We start from the raw sequence: 22,638 nt of genomic DNA, 5'->3' as shown, positions 1-22,638 counted from the left end.
CACATAGAGAGAGCGTTTAGTGCAAGCGGGAATACACATAATGGCGACACATAAACGGGTGGAAGAAGTTAAAAGAACCAAACCTGACTACAAGTACCATAACATACAAAATAGTATAAACCTTTACAGTGAAATAGCAGAAGTGAGTGTTTAAAAAAAAAAGGACAACTAAATATGGGAATGGCTTACGAAGGAAGCGCAAACAGGAAGTGCCAGTAGCGGTAAAGTCACGTGAACCAAACGTGTTGTGTCGATCGCGATGGAGACAGCAAACAGCAAGCAATAGCACATAATCAAATGTAAACGAGAATGCCAAAACTGAAGTTTAGAGTTCCAAACAAACAAAACGAAAAACAAGCACACTACATCAAAAACGCATACTTCACGAACCAATGCTTATAGCAAAGTGTGAGATGTAAGATTTAGATGATGGTGATCGTGGTGGTGGTGGTGTATCGCTGTAAGACACAAACAGAGACAAGACAGGGTCGCATAAATACAAGCTGCTTGAGGACATTCCGGAACAAGACAAACACAAAACAGTAAAACGAACGAAGAGAAGGGAAGCGTAGTAGAGGATGCAAATCAGAAACACATCGGATGGTGAAGGCCACACTCTTCTAAACATAATTTGGGTAATGTGTAACATCAATTCCACTAAATGAAAAGAAGCATTTTTAGTTTTATTTATTTGTAAGCTATTTCTGTTTTATGTCTTGTTTTGGTTTGCGTTGTTTGCATGCTATCTAGTTTTATAATATCGTTTTCTCTGTTGTCTTTTATATGCCACAAATTTCGGTTCTGTGATTCTTGGTTCATCATTTTGTTATCATTAAAAATTTGCAATTGATTGTGAAAACATTAGTTGATTGCATGTTACCATTTTCTTTGCTTTTTCGCCCATACACAAACAGCTTACGCTAGTGCGAGGAACCTTCCAAATTAATGTATTTTTTTCTCCTTTCTGCGTGCAATTTCATCGGCACAGGTCTATCATTACACCAGCAACAATCGTCACAGCCACAAAACCAACAGCAAACACAACCAAAATCACAACAACAGCAGCAGCAGCAGCAGCAAACGCTTGTTCTACTGGCACAACCAGCATCAGTCGGATCGAATGGGACGCACGGCGTCAGCAGTGCCAGTGTCGTGACCGGGAATGGTGCCATCACTGCAAGCAGCAGCGTTAGCAGTGGTAGTGCTACTGGTGTGATAGTACCGAGCAGCAGTAATGCAATGGGATCCGCTAATGTATCGTCCGCGTCTTATCCGCTCGCCATGGATTGTGATCCTCCCGTGACGTCTAATCACAGCCAGTCCATCGGTCATCATGCGAGTGCATCTGCGGGCCGATACCCAGGCACTGCTGTGCCTGCGTCTGGGGCAGCACCATCACACTATCATCGGAGTCGATACTTAGCTCAGCAGCAGCAGCAGCAGCAACAGCAGCAACAGCAAGGCCAACATTTGCAAAATTCAGCTACCCACTTAGGAGGCACATCCGCGGTGCCAGGTGTGCTGGTTGGTGGTGTACACAAGAGTTACGCACCTGCTTCGTTACCACTCGATCTCGGAACCCATATGGCTTCGTCGCTCGGTGGGCTTGTCATACCGGATCATCATTCAGCGGCAGCTACCATGTCTGGGAGCTTTCTGGCCCACAATTTACCGATGGGTGGTGGTGTCCCCGGTAGTATAGGCGGTATGACGGTGGGATCGGCTGGCTATGCACCTTTTTCGATGAATGATGCGATGCTGATGGCGGCAGCCGGTGCCAGTATAAATCCGGTAAACATGGGTCCACACGGCGGTGCAAACAGTTTAGGCGTAATCGGTGGTCCTATCGGTTCGGGTTCCGGCGCCGGCCCATCCTCGCTTATCGTCGGATCATCAACGGCAGCGGCTGCCGCAGCTGCAGCTGCAGCAGCAGCAGCGGCGGCTGCCGCCGTCAGTGTCAGTAGCGGAGGCCATCATCTCATCGGCAGCACTGGAAGTAGCATTAGCAACAGTAGTAGTAGTAGTAGTAGCAACAATGGTGGAGGAGGAAATGGGACAGGTGGTACAGCGTCGGGAACCGCCAGTGGTGGTAGCGGTGGTTCGGGTGGAAACGGAACAGTTAGCAGTAGTACGAAAGGTCATGGGCGAGGACCGCCGAGCGCACCGAGCGATCGGGATGAATCGTCTCCTATGGTTGGCGTATGCGTACAACCGAGTCCAGTTATCATTCACTGATACGAACATACATATTCTCACCAACACGCTCATACATTTGCATACAGATTTGCAATAACAAGGAATAAAGTATAGTTGCTACTAATGGCCAAGATACGATCGGGAGACGATCAGTTAGCGTATGGTACGGGATGTTAGCAGATCAGCTGTTCAGAATCGAGTTTCATTTTACAGCATAATGATCATTACCTTGTTCCACACTAGGCAAACATATTAGCTACCCCATCTTTTACACATCGTTCGCATTTCGACCGAGTGCCCGAGTTTCATCCTAGAATTAGTGAAGTTGGGCCCCTTCAGACTGGAATTAAAAAATGGCCCCGCTTTTCTCACCGATACAGTGAGGGAGAGTGAATCAACCGATCCACCATGATAGCCTAAATTGTAGTTGCATTTGGGAGCTTTGAGCAATGCAGACAATTCCTGAGACGGATGTTGCTCTACAGTTGCTGCTCAAAAGATGGTAGATCCGCGCGAAGAACCACAGCTAATTATTCACGAGCATATGTAGTGCGAATGAGGGGGGCGAACAGTTTTTTCAAGAAAACAAATGGTAAAACAAAAATAAGCGAGAGTTTTTTGCTACTGGATACTGCCAAGAAACAATCGGTTTTTGGAGCAACATGCGACAATGTACACACATCCAGATGTAGGACAGATGACGATATCTGCTCAGTTTTTTTTAAAGAGACACTTAAGAAGGAGACGGATTTTAGAGAGCGAGTGGGGACGGGCGACAGTGCTGATGCCCCCCCAAAATGTCCAAAACGGTAATGATGTGTTCCGAAAGGTTTAATGAATTCCTATTACTACCAATGTCTGTGTTCTCCGAGAGGTCGGAAAGGTAGAGACGATGAAGACGATGAAGAAATGGGCAGGTCGTGCGTGCACGTGTGTAGTGTTTTGTGCTGCATCGTGCAACGGGACAAAACACACCCGTGAACCTGGTGATGTGTTAAGATAATAGAACTGAGAACTGGTATGATGCAACACACGCAACGTGCTCCGCACATCAAGCAGCTACGGTTCCGTGGATGAAGGGTTCGTTTTATATCCGGCAATAGTTAATCCGATTTCATCATTTTTCCATTTTTATGTCGCTAAGGTGGTACTAGAATAACTTCAGTATCAATTTCTCAATAGCCCAAAGAAGTTCGCAGGGATACTATAGCTTAAAGGAAAGTGTAAGTGCAATTGAAATTTTTCATGGAATTAAAGGAAGATTAACGTTCTTTAGCGCGAGAGTGATGCATTCAAAGGCCCTTTCGGATGGTTTACAAACAAAGATAAACAGGCGCTGAACGCATGATTCTTTAGATGTGCTTTTCTTTTGCCTTATTATCAGGGACTATTCCGGTTTTAATGCAAGACTTAAATGAGACAAGGTGATCAGTAAACATGTTCTATAATCAAGAACAATTTCTATTATAACAGAGTTCCTCAAGCGTTGTTTTTAATACTTTTGTGTTTGATTGCTTTGCAACAGGATGAGTTAGTATATTTGGTGCTGAAATTGTATTGTTTCAACCTAAACAATCAGCGTTACTAGAACTTGATCACGTTGGATCAACTGATGATAAACCCAACAAATCGTTAACCTCAGTCCATTTAATTGGAATAAAACATTATGGTCGGATTAACTATTCAAATTCAAAGGAATTGTGTTGTCAAAGCGCGATTCTGCGTATTGGGGAACTGATGATCATCAGAATATTTTGAGATGGAAGCATCTTTTGGAGAAAACTATGCGACGAAATAGCGATCGTTTCTGTCACGGCGAACGGAATAAAATCTGTGTGCCTGTATACTGCTAACTATTGTCTGTAACCGAACACGATTGTGTGTGTGTGTTCTTGATCTGGAAGGCTAAACCGTGGAAGGTGGAATTGCGCTTGTTGCTATTTTATTTCACGGAACCTGATCGTGCAGTGCTGAATAAACCGAATATGGCCAGCGACATTAGAGAGCAGCGTGTGTGCGTGCGTGGAGTGGTGGTGAAAACGGTTGATGTAGTAAGAGAGAGAGAGAGAGAGAGTGAGAGAGAGAGAGAAAGAGAGAGAGGAGGTAGGCTTAGAATAAAACGAGTAAGACTAGGAAAATTGGGGACTGAACGTGCGTTTTATGTGCAGAGATGGTTTTTGGCCCTGTTTTTCTGTTTCCAAACAAACATCGATAAAGGCAATACGCGCAACCTGGTGTGCAGCAAATTCTGAGTTGGGAATAGGAGTATGGCAAACCACCCATTCGATGTGTGCTTGCACATACTCCCTTCCCGGCCCGGCTAGAATGTTGTTGGGTACACTTAAAATGAATAGAAAGCACGCATATGTAAAGGTGAATAAAAATGATTGTACATATTAACTGATTAGCACTAATGATGATACTATCAATAATTAAATTAGTAATATTATTATTAAAAGAAAAAGAAAAAAACCAGAAGAAAAAGAAGTAAAAGAATGTAAATGCAACAAAAAATTGTAAGTCAAATGATGGTATGGTTGCAGCAACTGTAACGCAAACATCGCGAAAGTGTGAAGTATAACAATCTATGGGATTACGTATGCAACACACGCAAAAAACACATACACACATACAATACATTTAAGTAAGAAAATGAAGAAAATAACAGAGAAAACGCAAAAAAATATTATATTGTAAGTGAAAAATACTAGATCAAATAACTAAAGAAAGTAAATTAATTAAATTAATGATACTAAAGCGAAGGAAAGGGAAGAAAAAAAATCATTCATAAATTAGCAACAAAACAAGAAAAACAAAGGAAAAAAAACTGCAGCATAAGAAATTGGCAACAGTGTTTGCAAGCAAAGCAACTAAAGAAATACGAAAAAATGTAACATATATTTTGGACAACAAGTACAGTACTGTATCACAAGTGAATGGTAAAATACAATCGGTATGACAAAAAGCCAGGTTAAAACCAGAAGATTAGACAAAACAGTTACACATCCCATAAGCCCGCGTGAACATAGACAGGTACAAGACACAAAATTACACACTCTTTTTCACGAAAATTGTGAAAAGGTAACGGGATTTAGTAAGTAATTTAGTATGATCAACCACACACGCGAATGAACAACTGTGAATGAATGCAATACACACTGATCCCACTCATAAGAAAAGATCAACACACACAAAGAAAGAAAGAAATAGTACGCGTGTCAGAAAGATCATGCAAAGATCGATGGCAAAACGTTGGCCCTCCCCCGGGGCCAAAAGGGTGCGTTTAGGAGCAATGCGTTTTACTCTATTATACTTTTGTGTACGCGAGTGTGTTTGGCGGTTGTGTGCTGTGTGATGTATTGTTTTTATTTTGTAAGCAAATGGGCAAATATAGGCGCCTTTACTCAGTAGACCGTGTAAAGAAATTTACCACACAAAACAAATACACACAGATGGAGAAAAGTAAACCAGTATAACAAAGCACCATTTGGAAATGTGAAACGCATTGCGGGTGTGGCATTAATGTGGAAAAATGCTAGAGAGAGAAAAAAAAACAAGAAAACTAAAGATACAAAAACAAACAAACGAACATTTCAACTAATCCGCATCGTGTGGTGTGTGATGATCCGAATAAACGTGATTGTTACCGTTTGCCCGTTTCCCTTGGTTACGTACCCGCACACCAGTGTTCATATGCTGCTTTGATCTTCAGTTTTGGCTATGTTTCGTCAGTTGTTTTATTAGTTTGTTTCGTGGTTTGTTGTTTTGCGTTTATATGTTTTAGTTCTGTTTCTTCGCATGTTGGTTCATTCATTTATAGGACATGGCAGCATTTGGTGTGTTCTGTACACAATCACCAGTTTATACCTTTTGTTTGTTTTTTTTCGTTTTATATTTGCTAACGCCCCGGGGGAAATATGGGTTTAAGTAAATGCTGTCACCGCGTTGCAGGATTTAATGGAAAGAAATTAGAGTATGGTGTAATAAGGATGATTTTTTTTGCCAGTTTTACGGTCGCACGATCACATCCATGCGCGAAGAGCAGTGAGAATTTAAGTTTTGTTTTTCTTATTGGAAAATATTTTACACAACAAAAAGAAAGAGAGAGCGAGAACACAATAAGTTAGCGGTCGAGTTCAATGTGGTGGAAAATGGTAGTTCAACGCGTGTTGGAAAACGGATCTAAAACACCCAGGATATATTGTCGTACCGTGGGTGGATTGTAGGGACAAAAAATCCTTCTCCCGATACCCATTCTCCTAACCTCCGCTCTCCCCTCACTGGGTAACGATAAATGCAATAATATTAAGACAAGTTTTCTTACAACAGTGCGAATAGCAGGAGAGTAAGAGCGGCTTGTGCGTGCTTGCAACACACAGGCGTAAAATTGCCACCGGAAAATCGTAGGGATATATAGAGGACAAGCCTGAAGGGTTTAACTGCTTGAGGTTATTAAGGAATAATCGTCAAATAAAATACACACGAAACACACGCAAAAAACGAAACAAACAAAAATCCCAAATGAAAATGATAACTGCCGGTACGAATGATGTAATAATAAAGCAACTATAGATAATTATGTCGCGAACAAGAAGATATGTACAGTTAGGTTGGGGAGGATGCATTGTGTAAGATCAACATAAGACAACAACAAAAATACAACCCGTAAATCAGTAACTTTAGCAGTCAGCATTAGCGATTGTGAAGAAGGGAAGACAAAGAAGAAGAAAACACATACACACACAAACGTGGAAGAAGCATACATTATTATATTTATATTCTATACAAACTCATTTGCCACACAACCAACCCCCCAAAAAACTACACAACCATACATTTGCATACAAAAAAAAAAATACAAACTACACAGGAACGGATTTTCCGGTACACTTTTAAGCGAGATGTGAATGCGGTTAAGAATACCTTTTTGAAGCGAAAAGCGGAGTGAAGCCTTGCCAGAATTCCCGTGAACGCAGTGAATGATGTGAAGGAGCTTGAACCGATAAACCCCGTCGTGTGAGTGGAAATGCTAAGGAAATTGGGGTACAACTTTTGCCGCGTTCAACACCATCAATACAAAACAAAGAATCCAGTTTAAAATGGTACAAGGACGGAAAAGCTACTAAGCAAAGCTTGGACTTGGTGGGTACAAATTTGGGGTACAAGACTATTAGGACGACGTGATGTGTGTCAGATAAAAACAAATGAAAAAGAACAGCTGTAAATTATCAACAACGATTTGCACAAGAATTGTTGTAAGTATCTTTTTACAGTAAAACAAAGAAATGCTTAAATGAATGGATCCAAATGAAATGAGGACAAAGAAAATCAAAGAACGCTAAACTGATGATAGGAGCGCGTGTAACCGCCGCGTAGCAATAACCCGAGACAGACGAGTTACGAGTTTAGGAAGAGAAAACAGTAGATATAACGCGCGAAACGTGATGAATGTGAAGCAGAACAAATCAGTGTGTAAGCCAATGGATGTAACGCATCGGCTGATGGTTACAAAAAAGACTAGCAAAAATGCAACAAGCCAGAAAACACGAATAACGATACCACGCACGAGGAAAAGAACCCATAGCGTGAACAGCATTGGAAAAGGGATGAATCATTCAACTCCCTGCAAAAACCGTTTATGCCCAATTGCGAGATGAAATGAAGATGAAAACTGTTCCAAAAGCGTGAGGCAATGTATGTGCACAACACACTAACGTGTTGTAGGCATACTGATTGAATAGAAAGTAAGAACAAAAAAGCAAAAGTGAGAAACAAAAGTGAAAAAAGAAAACAAAATGGTGTAAAGACACGATAAAACAAAGCAAACCGAACACACGAAGAGGTAGCACGCACGAGCCAGAAGTGTACGAAAAGAATGCGAACGAGAAAAGAAGTAAAACAATGGGAAAGAAATTTTGAAAAATATCTGATCCAAGTGTGTGCGTGTTGTATTTAACCTCCTCCCCGGTTGCCCTGGCAACAGTGATGACAGAAAGTGATATTGGACAATTTTTCCAGTGTGTCGAATTGTGTATTTTTATTCGGAAACATGTACTTATTTTCTGTTTTAGAAGTTAACCTGCGGACGATAGTGTTTCTGCAGTTTGTTTGCCTTTACGCCCACCTGCTGCATAAGTTTGGCGTGCTGTCGCTTCATCACGTGCATATCGCGAGCGTTCCGTGCTGCTGCCTCTTGCTGTGTCGATGTCCAGCCGAGTGATCGATACTGTGCCAACACCTTGTGTAGTTTCTGGGTCGATTTCTTCACCACAACCGCACGGTTCGGATTGATGCGTTGTTTGTAGTAGCGCAACAGTGACCGATGTCCGATAACATTGCCGGATGGAAGCACCAGCTGATATTCGTCCCCATCGAGCGTGCCCGATGTTTCTAGTTCCGCGTCCACATCCATACCATCCTCGTGGTCCGGGTAGCTGCTACTGTAGTCGTAGAAATCAACGTACTCGGCCAATGCGCCACCTTCGTGCAACATTTTACAGTGTCCCTTTTCGGTCATGTGATTCCGAACGGCATCCATCGAGTAGAACGTACGGCCCCGTTCGTTACACCACAGACAAATGTAATCCCGGCACACCTTTTCCGCTAGGTACGTGAGCAAACCTTCCACATCAATACAAAACTCAGCATCCGGGATGAAGAACGAGTGAACGATCGACATATGCTTGATGTTTTCCAGCAGATCCTCGCTGTGCTGGAGACAGAAGATGCAATCGTTGCGTTCGATTGGGTTTTCAAACTCTACGTCCTCCCATTCGTCTGAATCACCGTCCTCTAGCATAACCACATCCACTGCCGATTCGGCAGCGGCTGCTGTTGCGGCTCGTGTTGCTGCGCGCGTTGATTTGACCGAAATCTCCAGTTCCGCTTCCATTGCGTTCGATGTGCCGCTACTCGATGCTTCGATCTTGTCATTGCCTTGAGCGAGATACTGTTGCAGATTGTCTTTGTGCTTCCGGCTGTCGAGATGGTTATCGTGTGCATTCTTCGACTTGAATACCTTCCGACATGCCTTGCAGTAAAGCGATTGATCTTCCTGTGCAGCAGCGTCTTCCGTTTTCTGCTGAATAAGCCGTTTCTCGAACTCCTCTATGGTCACCGGTGGGAGTTCGGCCAACTTGCGCTTCAGGTTGTACCGATGCCAGTGGGTTTTGTAGTGCTCTCGTTGCATTTCAGCGGTCGCAAACCGGACACCGCAGTTGAGACACGTGAAACTCGACATGTTTTAGGCACTTTTGCTATCTGGTTGGCTTATCGTAAAACAATTTGATGACTATTTGGCGAACTATTTGCAAAAACGTGTCGTTCCAATAAGTTGTGAAATGTGTTTCCTCTGCTTGGCCGTTGCGTCAATATTTATGTTTGATTGTCAAAAATACTTCTAGCCGTACAATCTTGCAGGTTGAAAGTTTCAAGCTCTCAAAGTTGAGCAAAACTGGGCAACATGAAAATCAGAATATCTGTGTTTTTTCCAAAACAACTGATTGTGCAATTAAAATAATAACAAATTCCAGGATACCAAATTTAACATATTTTTGCAACATCTTGTAGCGTCATATTCCAGTAAAACAAATATACCAGGTCTAGAACAATAATACCGAGAGTGCAACCTCAGCATTGCTCAGTTGCGCCCAGTGCACACTTACCAGAGAAATGGACCGCACGTAATAAACGAACCCTATTGTCATTTTGCTTCTGTTCCAATACGGTGCAATTCGCGACCAACCTGTACTCTTGTCTTGTGTTATTTTTATTGGGCAAAACACGAAGCAGAAAATAAGCATTTTTCCTACGTCCGGAATCCGTGCATTTGAGAGCTAGTACGACGCCGTGCTATCTAAAGTATTCCACACACTATTGCTGCATCTAGATTGTATCATCGTTGCCACTCGCAATGGCCAACGCGGAAGCCATCCAAGTCAGCTCGCTGCCGCTACCCCCAGCGCAGTATATCAATCTGTACACGGATGAAAACATACGTAAGAACCGTGCACCGAAACCTCCGGCACCAATACAGGACTCATACACAATGTTTGGCAGCCCGTTCAGCAACGATGATAACATAATTCGCCCGCTCGAAAGCCAAGGCTTCAAACGGCTGTACCCGCAACACTTTGACCGACGGAAGGAGTTGAAGAAGCTGAACCATTCGCTGCTGGTCAACTTTCTCGATCTGATCGATCTATTGGTACACTATCCAGACAGTCCGAGGCGGGCGGAGAAGATAGAGGATCTCAGTCTGCTGTTCGTGCACATACACCACCTGCTGAACGAGTTCCGGCCGCACCAGGCTCGGGAAACGTTGCGCGTAATGATGGAACTGCAGAAGCGCCAGCGGATAGAGACGGCCCAGCGCTTCCAGAACCACCTGGAAAAGGTGCGGGAGATGGTGAAGAATGCATTCGCATCCCTGCCGGATCTAACGGACGCGGACCGGCTCGCCGGTGGGCTGGAACCGATGGATGTGGGTGAATCGGGCGATCTCGCCGGTGGCCGGGGCGAAGGTTGCCATCCGCTGGACCGGTTAATGTGTGAAATTGTGGATAGAATGTGAAGCGTGTATATGGCGAAGGGGATGTAGCCCGGTTTCCCGATCGTTAAAACACGGACAGGCGGTGTTTTACATTCATCGAGGTGGACGTTATTTGATTGCTGATTTTGTTTTTGTATTCATACTTTTCTTGAAATTTAATGAAGCTAAGAAGTAAATAAAATGTGGATATGCTGCGAGAGTATAGTAAATTATTTCTTGTACACGTTGTAACTGTTTTGTATTATGTATCGCAGCTTTACAGCCGTCGACAGTCCTGGGTTGGATTTTCCTTTGACTGGCTATCGGTTGCATATAATTTAATCTCATTCCAGAATAGCCTTTAAATCGCCTCTCTTTATTAAAATACTTATCCGGCCTGTTCGGCTGGATTCTTTGTTTGAATTGGCTTATCACGCTTCGGACAGCATCATGAAATGCTTGTGCAGTATTCACAGGACATTCTTGTTGTATTGAAGTTATTGCTCTTGGTGGAACATATTGAGCAGATTTAATTTTAATGTCGAAATTCCCATAGCGATAGAGTTGGCGGAGATTTTCTACACCAAAAACACATCAACCATATCAATTCCCAACACGCCCAACAATCGTACAGAATATTTCCAATAAACAAACCCTAGTTGCACCCCTCGCCTGGATGCACTCAGCATTTCAGCGTTCAGGGTTGCTGCGCAAGCTGGGTTTTAGACACGAGTTTCGTTCAAACCATCGCTCTCGCTCGTGCTTTCGTCAAAAAACGGAATGCCATGAGTGCTTCGTTCAGATAGAAAAAAGAAACGAAAAAGAAAAATGGCGTGTGTTCCGTGGTGAGAGATTTGTTATTGTTTTGTCTTGTTTCCCGGGTCAAATCGTGTGCGATTGGATAGAAAATGTTAATTTTGTGTAACGAGTTCAATACGGCAAAACCCGTATGCTTATCTGGTGCTATCGGATGCAATTAAATGGTAAAAAATATGCCCCATTCCGACCCAGTTTGCACTGTGCACGCGTGCCTACTGTGATGGAACCGATTGTTTACCATTTCTCCTATTTTAGCAAAATTAACGTAAACCAGGCCCGTATCCTCGATCAAGCTGGCAAATCAAACGAAAATCTGTCCGGAGAGCAGTTACCTCCAAGAAATCGTGTGTATCAGCAAGCATCTTCATTGAATCCGAGCACCAGCAACATCAGCATGGATGCCTCAAGGAGGTTTGTTGATTGCAACCAAGGCAGCGTGAGCGTATCGAAAGGCAATGTTGTGAAGGGTGAAGAAATAGCTCCAATGCTTATGCAGGTGGCAGAGAAAACGGAACGATGCTGGAACTTTGATCTACAACCCTACCTGACGCTGTACCAAACGACCAGATTAGGGAATGTCAACTTTCCGGAAGCTGCCATGCTGGTTTCATGTGCCGCACAAATCTGGGGACGAAAGGTCGACTACTTTAGCGACTTCGTCCTGCATATGAACGACGATCAAAAGGCGCGGGAAAAGAAGTCGCAGGAGGAAGAACAGAGCAAAACGGGTGAGCAGGGCGAATCATCGAACAAGACGCCAGGTCGCAAGCGTGCCGGACGTTTCAACCCTCAATCGCTGTCGGATTGTTTTGGGGATTTGGAATTTTCGTGCAATGACAAGAAATTGCTAAAACTGGAATCGCTCGTCCAAGTTGTACCGACCATCACTGTGGACAGTCGATCGAAAATACAACAAATGCAAGAACTATGCACGGAATTACGGACAAATCCAACTCGACAGCGGAGACAGGAAATATTGAACAGACTGCGCGATGACGCTTCGATCGCTCCGATAATGTCAAGCAATGGGTCTGCGCGCAAGAATCAAATTGCCGACCTCGAATCGGGTGAAGCAATCGGCACACGGTACGATTATCAGATTCATTTGAACTATATCGACGGACGCACCGGTTCTCTGATAGCCGAGCATGACCTGAAACGATTCTTCCAGTGGTGCGATGTGATCGATTTTTTGGACGAACAGCACGAAACGGAGCGGGCAAGATGTACCAGCCAGGGCATGCCAGCACCGAGCGAACGGTTGTGGCAGGCAGAGCGTGGGATAAAACTGTTCATGCCACCGGAGTACCTTAACAATCGCTACCGCATCAAGGTGAACGATACGTCCGACTTTGACAACGCGCTTATACAGGCCCGCGTTACTAACTACAGCTCTGATCCGATCCTCTCCCTGATGGATCATTCGCTGCGGGCGGAGCAAATTGCTAACGAAACTGCTGCAGGTTATGATACGACGGTGCAAGCGTCCGGCACGCAGGATGATTCCGACATTGGTAACAATGAGACCATCGAAGAGGAAGGGCATGCATTTTCTTCAAATGGTGTGCTATCATCAACCCGTATGGACGATTCGGGGCTAGAGTGCAGTGTCGCAAATACGACAGAAACGTCCGTGTTGTCACAGCACTCGCAGCAACAAACGTCCCACGAAAGTTCCACCGAAAGTATTCAGCTGGAAGATTCGATGATGAAGGAAACAGCACACAACACAAAGCATCTTACTGCAGCATCACGGTTAAGCGTGGACGAAGGTATCGGGGTAGACTGTGAATCATCAACACCCCGGACGACGTTAGTGAACCTGACGGAGGAAAATATTATACGGCCCAAAACGGTAATGTTCACCCAAGGAATCGTTTTCCCCCGTCCGCCGGATGTGTCGCGATCGGGAAAGTTAGTTCAAAACATGTTCGGTATTCCGGAAGATCTCGTTTTAAAAAACGTCCCCTTCACGCTGACGATGGAATACCGGAAGCTAAAGACAGATGTATGTACATGTTGCGTTTGTGTTTGGTTAGAAAAGTTATAACATTATGTTTACCTTTACTGTTTGCTATTCTTCCTGCAGTTTGTGAAGCGACGCGAACTAGAACGGGCCAATGAGCTAAGTTACGTAAAGTTACAGAGCTTGAAACCGACAGCCGACTCGAAATTACGTCCTTCAACACCCGATCAAGAAGGTAAACAGTAAACATGTGCTTTCAAAGTGACTGGTTGCCATGATGTACTTACCTTTTGTGCATTTCCTTTTTTCCAGAAGATTTTCTTGGGTTTGACGATGAGATAGATCTTAAGCCCGTAAAGATGGTGAATGCTAGGAAAACGAAATCCAACCCTCCAAGCAGCGAATCTTCGCCGGTGAAACAAAGACGAACATCCACACCCGGTGAACAAGGTTTCGAAGGTTTCGATGAGGAAGAAATTCTCGCTACTCGCAAAGTTGTCGCGGAATTAGTGGAACGATTGCCGGACAAACTACAGCCAGCGTCCAGTCCATCGAAGCGAACCAACGGATCGCTACATGGCACACCAACACGAACACTGTCCTGTGATTCGGGTATTTCGGATACGATTGAGCGAACTGGGAGACAACCGTGTGCGGAACCTATGGAGAACTCGCTGCTCGAAGCGATCGAAGAAAATGCGGAAAATAATGACTGCGATATCGCTCTGAACGAAGCAGCACACTCGGAAGCGTTATCGGACCAGGCACAACCATCACAACAGCACACGGACGCATGTAACGCGCGGATTGAAGAAAAAATGAACGAAGCTAAGGAACGGTTCGACAAAGTCAGCCAGTGGCATCGGAATCTGAAGCCAATACTGATGGAATCAGAAAAGCGCACACACTTCGACATTCACGCTTACGGTACGGAAATTATCGACACGTTCGATCCGACTGTTCCGATTGGCGGTGAGTCCATTACGCTCGAACGGGTGTTACAAAACAAACCGCCCCACAGCACGGCACGGTTCTTCCTTTCCGTGCTAATGCTGGCAAACACGAACAACCTCGAAATCAGCAACCGTAATCGGGATCCGCACCGATTGTCGGCAACTTCGGAGATAGAGTTACGGCTGCTTAGTCGCAAACGACATCACAAGGAGCTGGAAGCGCTCGGTGAGCTATTACCGATGCCCTCGACGCAAGATTGCGATGTGGGCGCTGAACGCAGTCGGGAAAATGGTCAAAACCGCAAACGAAAACACCTGCAACAGCAATCGGAACAAAGTGAGCATGTGGTGCAGCAGCATGGTGAAACCAGTCGGAAAGATCCTTCCAGTCGTGTCGGTGCGTTGGATGAGCTGGATGGATGTGACGATAGTGCAAGCTTCTTTGACAATGTGCAGGAAGTGTATGCGCAGCTAAACGACGAACGTTCACAGCACAAACGGAAAGCGTTCCGCAGAGGAATGAGAAACTGTGCCTATGGATTGACCGATTCGAGAGTTAGTTCGCAGGTTGATGGAACACCACCAATTGTCGCTCAGTCGGTTACAACGGATGGTGGAAATATAGCATCATCGAACAATGGGTGCCAAACGGCACCGTCCGATATTGTACAGCGAAACGATGTCTGTCCATCACCGATAATGATGGATGCAGGTGAGGATCTACTGTCGGTTGATCTACTGACTAACCAAGCAACTCTCGTACCTGTTGCTATTAACCCCGTAACGTATGCAAGAAGTGTATTTTCGTTGGCGGAATCCGGTTATGAATCGATGATTAGCTTAGGAAACGACGCCTAGCGATCGCTTGGCGAATTATAATTTTTTTATTGTGTCGTTTTAGTACATTAAGTGTAGGATAAATTTATCATCACCATCATAACTAATGGCTGATACAGCGATGTGTGGCATGTAAATAAGAGAAGGGTCCCTTAGACTAAGCTACACTCTTGCGATAAAGATGTTTTATGTGGTACGCGATTGCGAAACAAAACGCGTGTTAAGGAGGAAGTTAATGTATATTGTTCCTTAGTTCTGTTACTAGTAATGGCCCTTTTCAACACGCTTCACTCTTTTCCGTCTTCATCACTACTACTTACCCTGACGAAAGTACAAAACACATTCATAATCAAGGTGCAATTAGTAGCCAGACGCGAGAGCCGCGGGGCTTTGCTCGATCGATCAACTCCTGCCACGCGAACGAAAGACCGCATTTCTAACACCCTGTAGGTGTTAGAACACCGGGGCAACAATGTTCAAGGCATTTTCATTTTGAAAGAAGTGTTTTTTTTTCATTATACCTTTTCTTCAACGTCTGTCGCCCTCTCCTGTACGCAGATCCTTTTTGACGATTTTTGTTTAGGTTATCTATTGTAAAGCGCAAACACGAGATTTTTGCTCACAATATGGACAATTTATTTACACCTTACACTTAAATTAAATTAATTGTCTAACACTTTTTAAGTGCTTCAGTATCCACTCAAGCCAATTCTTTAATGATTAGGTTAAATGAAAACAAACGTTAACGTAAAGCAGAATGTCGTATAAGTTTATTTGCTAAATGTTTTATTTTATAACTTTTTCCCAACTGTACAACTTTATATAGCTCTCTATTTATTCGCTGCGAAGCGACTGCTTGTTTCAGAAAACAAGTGTTAGCATGAGTCCTTGATTTGTTTATAAACCATTTTGCATTGCTTATGTTAGTAAGAACATTACGAATGTCTTATCCTATATTGGTTCATTAATTCTATCTACCAAAGGGGGCAAACATAACATCCGAACAAATATCTGTGATGGAAGGGTGCACATGTGCGGATTTTCACACCTTCGTATTCCAGTTGCTACCATCTTCGGGCAGCAAATTGTTCGTAATCAACAGCACAATGTCTACAATCCACCAGATCCCAACGCCACCCAGCGTCAGCAGCTTTCCAACGGCCGTCCCAGTCTGACCGAGACAGAACCGATCCATGCCGAGAAATCCGAGCAGTATGCTGTATAGCAACGTCGTAACGAAATAGTGATCCGTGTACTTTACGCACGGAAATCCGTCGCGCAAAAACTCCCGCGCTCCATAGCATTCGATGTTTTCAAACACGATACAGTTAACTTTCGTCACTTCCACCTCATCGTAGTAGACACCACCAAACTTTACGCACCCATTAGCACCTGCATCCCGGGCGGTACGGTTCCCCTTGAGATTGATCGGTTCATCGCAGTCCATAAATTCCAGCGGTAGGAACGAACATTTTACTAGCGGGCTTAGCGGATTGAATGTGGCCGATTGGTTGGACAGCGCAACATCCTTGTCCTTCGTAATCTGTGCAGTTTCGACGAAAAACACGGCAGAAAGCAGTAGTAAAATTAACATTTCCAGCCGAAACTAAATGGATTGCGTGCTTGGTGTTTGTATGCAGTGTTATTTTAATGAAATGTAAACACGGGAACCAATTTCTGCTGACAGCTTCGAATGCTAGCTGTCATTACGGGAGGTAGGTGAAGAAAAAGGCTTTTTGGATGTTAAATTTCACAGTATTTTTGAGTCATATCTTTCCGCTAAATACTGAAAGAAAATTAATTAAAAAATTTGGAATATAAACGTGTTGCTTTGTTGTTCAAACTTCTCACTTTTCAACAAAATTCCTATCCTACAAAAACCCTCTTGTACGGTAGTTGACCACGAGGATACCCATTGTGCGTGAAATTTAAACTGCAATAAAAATACATGCTGTGCTCGGTAACGTGTACATGTTGTGGCCCGCTCTTAATTTACCAAAATCAAACAGTGCAAGTCAAATGATAATGTAACAACCATGGAATTTTTCAGCTTCACTAGCACGATCTGAATTGGCATCCATGGATCTCCAACTGCATCCATTCTCCGACGGGACGGTACCAACCAAACAAGCTCGAAGTGCTTCCTTTACGTTTCGTTTTGAACGGCACCCCCGTATACGAGCATTTTCCTCTTAAGACATCATTACAAATGGTAACAAATGGAACTGGCGTTTTTTTTTTCTGGCATCGAAACCGATGTCACACTAGCACAGTGGTTCCCAAATTTTTTTTTATCCAGCGTTTTTTTTAATCGAAATGAATGTAATCGCCCATTTTATGATTTTTGTTCTATGCAATAATAAAAATCAATCAAATGATTTATGTACTTCGTTTTTATTTATTTAGAAGAAAGTCATTCATTATTTCAGTGTGAAGGGTGCACTTGATGTTTTCTTAAAAGACTAGCTATATCGGCCCGGTTACACGGCTGCGCAAGAGCATCATCGTGAAATCGATGATCTAAACACTTAAAAATATATTTCAATAAATAAAATAACGAACTTGCAACGCGGAACGATACGGAAGGCGCAAGGATTTCCGAATACCGGGAAAGCACCAGGAAACATCCACGGAAGAGGTAGCACCTTGTACCAGCAGAGCAAGATGACGCCCAACAATTCATGAAATGTTTAATGAAATATTTCGTTTTCTGAAACGCCTCAGAAAACGCACCAAAAATGACCAGTTTTTTAAGCTCTGATACCATGGAAAGCATCCAATGCAGGAGGATGCTTTTTCCTTGTCAATCAAGGCAGAAAACGCGCCAAAAATGACCAGTTTTTCAAGCTCCTGATACCAGGAAAGCATCCAATGCAGGAGGATGCTTTTTCTGTGCCGATCGAGCCAGAAAACGCGCCAAAAATGACCAGTTTTTTAAGCTCTGATACCAGGAGAGCATTCAATGCAGAAGGATGCTTTCTCCGTGTCAATCGAGCCAGAAAACGAGCCAAAAATGACCAGTTTTTCAAGCTCTGATACCAGGAGAGCATCCAATGCAGGAGCAGTGGAGGATCAATCCCCTTGGAGGCCCAGGGCGGAACTTTTAAAGAGGGGTCTATAATTTTGCTACGGCATGGTGAGGTGTACTTCCAACATGATTTAACAACACCAGCAAAGTCTCGGAAAAAAGCTCCTTTGCGTACACCTCAGAATTCAGTTGCGTAGCCCTGTAAATGGGCCTAGTAAGCTAGTCTTTATATAAATGTTTGTATGCGCTAAGGAAAACTATAACGCCACATTTTTTAAGATTTACGTACATTTACGAATCCTGAGTAGTCCAACGCCTTCTACGATTTTTCGCCCAAGGTATAGTTTTCAATCGGTTTACTTCACGGTAACAATCAGAGAAATTTGTTAGAAACCTGTTTCGCTCATGTTGATGTTTAAGACCATGAACAACACATTTATTTTCAGATTTGCGATACCAGAAAAACATGTTTTTCAAGAGGTGACACCTGCAGTGTGGAATAAATTTGCCCATCACTATTGCATTGCATACTGTCAAATCCGTGAGAGCGATCGCTAGTGTAAGAAAGATGGATGAAACGGAAAGCATCGTTCAACTCGCACAAACTTCCCATCGACTGGTACGAAATTCCATACCAACCAGCTATTTTCAGATTTCCGATACCAGAAAAGCATCCACGGTAGCACCTTGTACAGCAATTTTGCTCGAAAACCGCCGAAAGGTATGCAATGTTTAAACACTAACTTTCCCTTTGGTCGTGAAAAATTTCTTTGAAAACTACCAATTTCCGAATGTATATTACCAGGAGAGCATCCACGGAAGAGGTAGCTCCTGGTACAGCGCCGGAAGGTATGCAATCAACATGCAATGCAATGCGCCGTAAGGTATGCAATGTTTATACACATATTTTTCATACAAACCAGCTGTTTTCAGATTTCCGATACCAGGAGAGCATGTTTTTCAAGAGGTGACATCTTCCATCCCCCTCCCCCCCCCTTCCCCACCAAGATGGCGGACACAAGATGGCGGCCAAGATGGCGGACCAGATGGCGGCCAAGATGGCGGACAAGATGGCGGACAAGATGGCGGACACAAGATGGCGGCCAAGATGGCAGACAAGATGGCGGACAAGATGGCGGACAAGATGGCGGCCAAGATGGCGGCCAAGATGGCAGGCAAGATGGCGGACAAGATGGTGGACACAAGATGGCGGACAAGATGGCGGACACAAGATGGCGGACACAAGATGGCGGACACAAGATGGCGGACAAGATGGCGGACAAGATGGCGGACAAGATGGCGGACAAGATGGCGGACAAGATGGTGGACACAAGATGGCGGACAAGATGGCGAACAAGATGGCGGTCAAGATGGCGGACAAGATGGCGGACACAAGATGGCGGACACAAGATCGCGGACACAAGATGGCGGACAAGATGGCGGACAAGATGGCGGCCACGATGGCGGACAAGATGGCGGCCAAGATGGCGGACAAGATGGCGGCCAAGATGGCGGACAAGATGACGGCCAAGATGGTGGACACAAGATGGCGGATAAGATGGCGGACAAGATGGCGGACAAGATGGCGGACAAGATGGCGGACAAGATGGCGGACAAGATGGCGGACAACATGGCGGACAAGATGGCGGACAAGATGGCGGACACAAGATGGTGGACAAGATGGCGGCCAAGATGGTGGACAAGATGGCGGACAAGATGGCGGACAAGATGGTGGACAAGATGGTGGACAAGATGGCGGACACAAGATGGCGGACAAGATGGCGGCCAAGATGGCGGACACAAGATGGCGGACAAGATGGCGGCTAAGATGGCGTACAAGATGGCGGACAAGATGGCGCACACAAGATGGCGGACAAGATGGCGGACAAGATGGCGGACACAAGATGGCGGACAAGATGGCGGACACAAGATGGCGGCCAAGATGGCGGACAAGATGGCGGCCAAGATGGCGGCCGAGATGGCGGACAAGATGGCGGCCAAGATGGCGGACAAGATGGCGGACAAGATGGCGGCCAAGATGGCGGCCAAGATGGCGGCCAAGATGGCGGACAAGATGGCGGACACAAGATGGCGGACAAGATGGCGGCCAAGATGGCGGACAAGATGGCGGACAAGATGGCGGACACAAGATGGCGGACCAGATGGCAGACACAAGATGGCGGCCAAGGTGGCGGCCAAGATGGCGGACAAGATGGCGGACACAAGATGGCGGCCAAGATAGCGGACAAGATGGCGGACAAGATGGCGGACAAGATGGCGGACAAGATGGCGGACAAGATGGCGGACAAGATGGCGGCCAAGATGGCGGACAAGATGGCGGCCAAGATGGCGGCCAAGATGGCGGAAAAGATGGCGGACACAAGATGGCGGACACAAGATGGCGGACAAGATGGCGGCCAAGATGGCGGCCAAGATGGTGGCCAAGATGGCGGCCAAGATGGCGGCCAAGATGGCGGACAAGATGGCGGACAAGATGGCAGCCAAGATGGCGGCCAAGATGGTGGACACAAGATGGCGGACAAGATGGCGGACACAAGATGGCGGACACAAGATGGCGGACAAGATGGCGGACAAGATGGCGGACAAGATGGCGGACAAGATGGCGGACAAGACGGCGGCCAAGATGGCGAACAAGATGGCGGTCAAGATGGCGGACAAGATGGCGGACACAAGATGGCGGACACAAGATCGCGGACACAAGATGGCGGACAAGATGGCGGACAAGATGGCGGCCACGATGGCGGACAAGATGGCGGCCAAGATGGCGGCCAAGATGGCGGACAAGATGGCGGCCAAGATGGCGGACAAGATGGCGGACAAGATGACGGCCAAGATGGTGGACACAAGATAGCGGATAAGATGGTGGACAAGATGGCGGACAAGATGGCGGACAAGATGGCGGACAAGATGGCGGACAAGATGGCAGACAAGATGGTGGACACAAGATGGCGGACAAGATGGCGGACACAAGATGGCGGACACAAGATGGCGGACACAAGATGGCGGACAAGATGGCGGACAAGATGGCGGACAAGATGGCGGACAAGATGGCGGACAAGATGGTGGACACAAGATGGCGGACAAGATGGCGAACAAGATGGCGGTCAAGATGGCGGACAAGATGGCGGACACAAGATGGCGGACACAAGATCGCGGACACAAGATGGCGGACAAGATGGCGGACAAGATGGCGGCCACGATGGCGGACAAGATGGCGGCCAAGATGGCGGACAAGATGGCGGCCAAGATGGCGGACAAGATGACGGCCAAGATGGTGGACACAAGATGGCGGATAAGATGGCGGACAAGATGGCGGACAAGATGGCGGACAAGATGGCGGACAAGATGGCGGACAAGATGGCGGACAACATGGCGGACAAGATGGCGGACAAGATGGCGGACACAAGATGGTGGACAAGATGGCGGCCAAGATGGTGGACAAGATGGCGGACAAGATGGCGGACAAGATGGTGGACAAGATGGTGGACAAGATGGCGGACACAAGATGGCGGACAAGATGGCGGCCAAGATGGCGGACACAAGATGGCGGACAAGATGGCGGCTAAGATGGCGTACAAGATGGCGGACAAGATGGCGCACACAAGATGGCGGACAAGATGGCGGACAAGATGGCGGACACAAGATGGCGGACAAGATGGCGGACACAAGATGGCGGCCAAGATGGCGGACAAGATGGCGGCCAAGATGGCGGCCGAGATGGCGGACAAGATGGCGGCCAAGATGGCGGACAAGATGGCGGACAAGATGGCGGCCAAGATGGCGGCCAAGATGGCGGCCAAGATGGCGGACAAGATGGCGGACACAAGATGGCGGACAAGATGGCGGCCAAGATGGCGGACAAGATGGCGGACAAGATGGCGGACACAAGATGGCGGACCAGATGGCAGACACAAGATGGCGGCCAAGGTGGCGGCCAAGATGGCGGACAAGATGGCGGACACAAGATGGCGGCCAAGATAGCGGACAAGATGGCGGACAAGATGGCGGACAAGATGGCGGACAAGATGGCGGACAAGATGGCGGACAAGATGGCGGCCAAGATGGCGGACAAGATGGCGGCCAAGATGGCGGCCAAGATGGCGGAAAAGATGGCGGACACAAGATGGCGGACACAAGATGGCGGACAAGATGGCGGCCAAGATGGCGGCCAAGATGGTGGCCAAGATGGCGGCCAAGATGGCGGCCAAGATGGCGGACAAGATGGCGGACAAGATGGCAGCCAAGATGGCGGCCAAGATGGTGGACACAAGATGGCGGACAAGATGGC

The 22,638-nt window shown here is 45.9% G+C and overlaps 5 protein-coding genes across 5 annotated transcripts in view; 3 read left to right on the top strand and 2 right to left on the bottom strand.

Moving 5' to 3' along the window:
* LOC128297828 (serine/threonine-protein kinase minibrain) overlaps positions 1-8,468 on the top strand; it is a 53,516-nt gene extending 45,048 nt beyond the window's left edge. The window contains exon 11 of the mRNA XM_053033530.1: positions 989-8,468. Within this exon, the coding sequence (XP_052889490.1) occupies positions 989-2,235 (1,247 nt within the window). The 3' untranslated portion in view covers positions 2,236-8,468. The remainder of the gene's footprint in view (positions 1-988) is intronic.
* LOC128297829 (cytoplasmic 60S subunit biogenesis factor ZNF622) lies at positions 8,217-9,534 on the bottom strand. The gene has a single exon (XM_053033531.1). It carries the CDS (start codon positions 9,434-9,436, stop codon positions 8,264-8,266), a length of 1,173 nt encoding a protein of 390 aa, XP_052889491.1. The 5' UTR covers positions 9,437-9,534; the 3' UTR covers positions 8,217-8,263.
* A 446-nt stretch (positions 9,535-9,980) lies between these two features.
* On the top strand, positions 9,981-10,946 carry LOC128297677 (mediator of RNA polymerase II transcription subunit 7). Its single transcript, XM_053033362.1, has one exon. The coding sequence runs from the start codon at positions 10,109-10,111 to the stop codon at positions 10,766-10,768; it is 660 nt and encodes a 219-aa protein (XP_052889322.1). The 5' UTR covers positions 9,981-10,108; the 3' UTR covers positions 10,769-10,946.
* A 622-nt stretch (positions 10,947-11,568) lies between these two features.
* On the top strand, positions 11,569-15,961 carry LOC128305181 (uncharacterized). Its single transcript, XM_053042517.1, has 4 exons — positions 11,569-11,709; positions 11,801-13,553; positions 13,635-13,746; positions 13,824-15,961. Exons 2-4 carry the CDS (start codon positions 11,940-11,942, stop codon positions 15,320-15,322), a joined length of 3,225 nt encoding a protein of 1,074 aa, XP_052898477.1. The 5' UTR covers positions 11,569-11,709; positions 11,801-11,939; the 3' UTR covers positions 15,323-15,961.
* Positions 15,962-16,234: 273 nt separating this feature from the next.
* LOC128305192 (TM2 domain-containing protein CG11103) lies at positions 16,235-16,935 on the bottom strand. Its single transcript, XM_053042529.1, has one exon. The coding sequence runs from the start codon at positions 16,893-16,895 to the stop codon at positions 16,344-16,346; it is 552 nt and encodes a 183-aa protein (XP_052898489.1). The 5' UTR covers positions 16,896-16,935; the 3' UTR covers positions 16,235-16,343.
* Between the last annotated feature and the right edge of the window lie 5,703 nt (positions 16,936-22,638).

The sequence above is a fragment of the Anopheles moucheti genome, chromosome 2 (genome assembly GCF_943734755.1).
Source record: "Anopheles moucheti chromosome 2, idAnoMoucSN_F20_07, whole genome shotgun sequence".
Lineage (NCBI taxonomy): Eukaryota > Metazoa > Arthropoda > Insecta > Diptera > Culicidae > Anopheles > Anopheles moucheti.
This window is presented reverse-complemented; position numbering and strand designations above follow the sequence as displayed.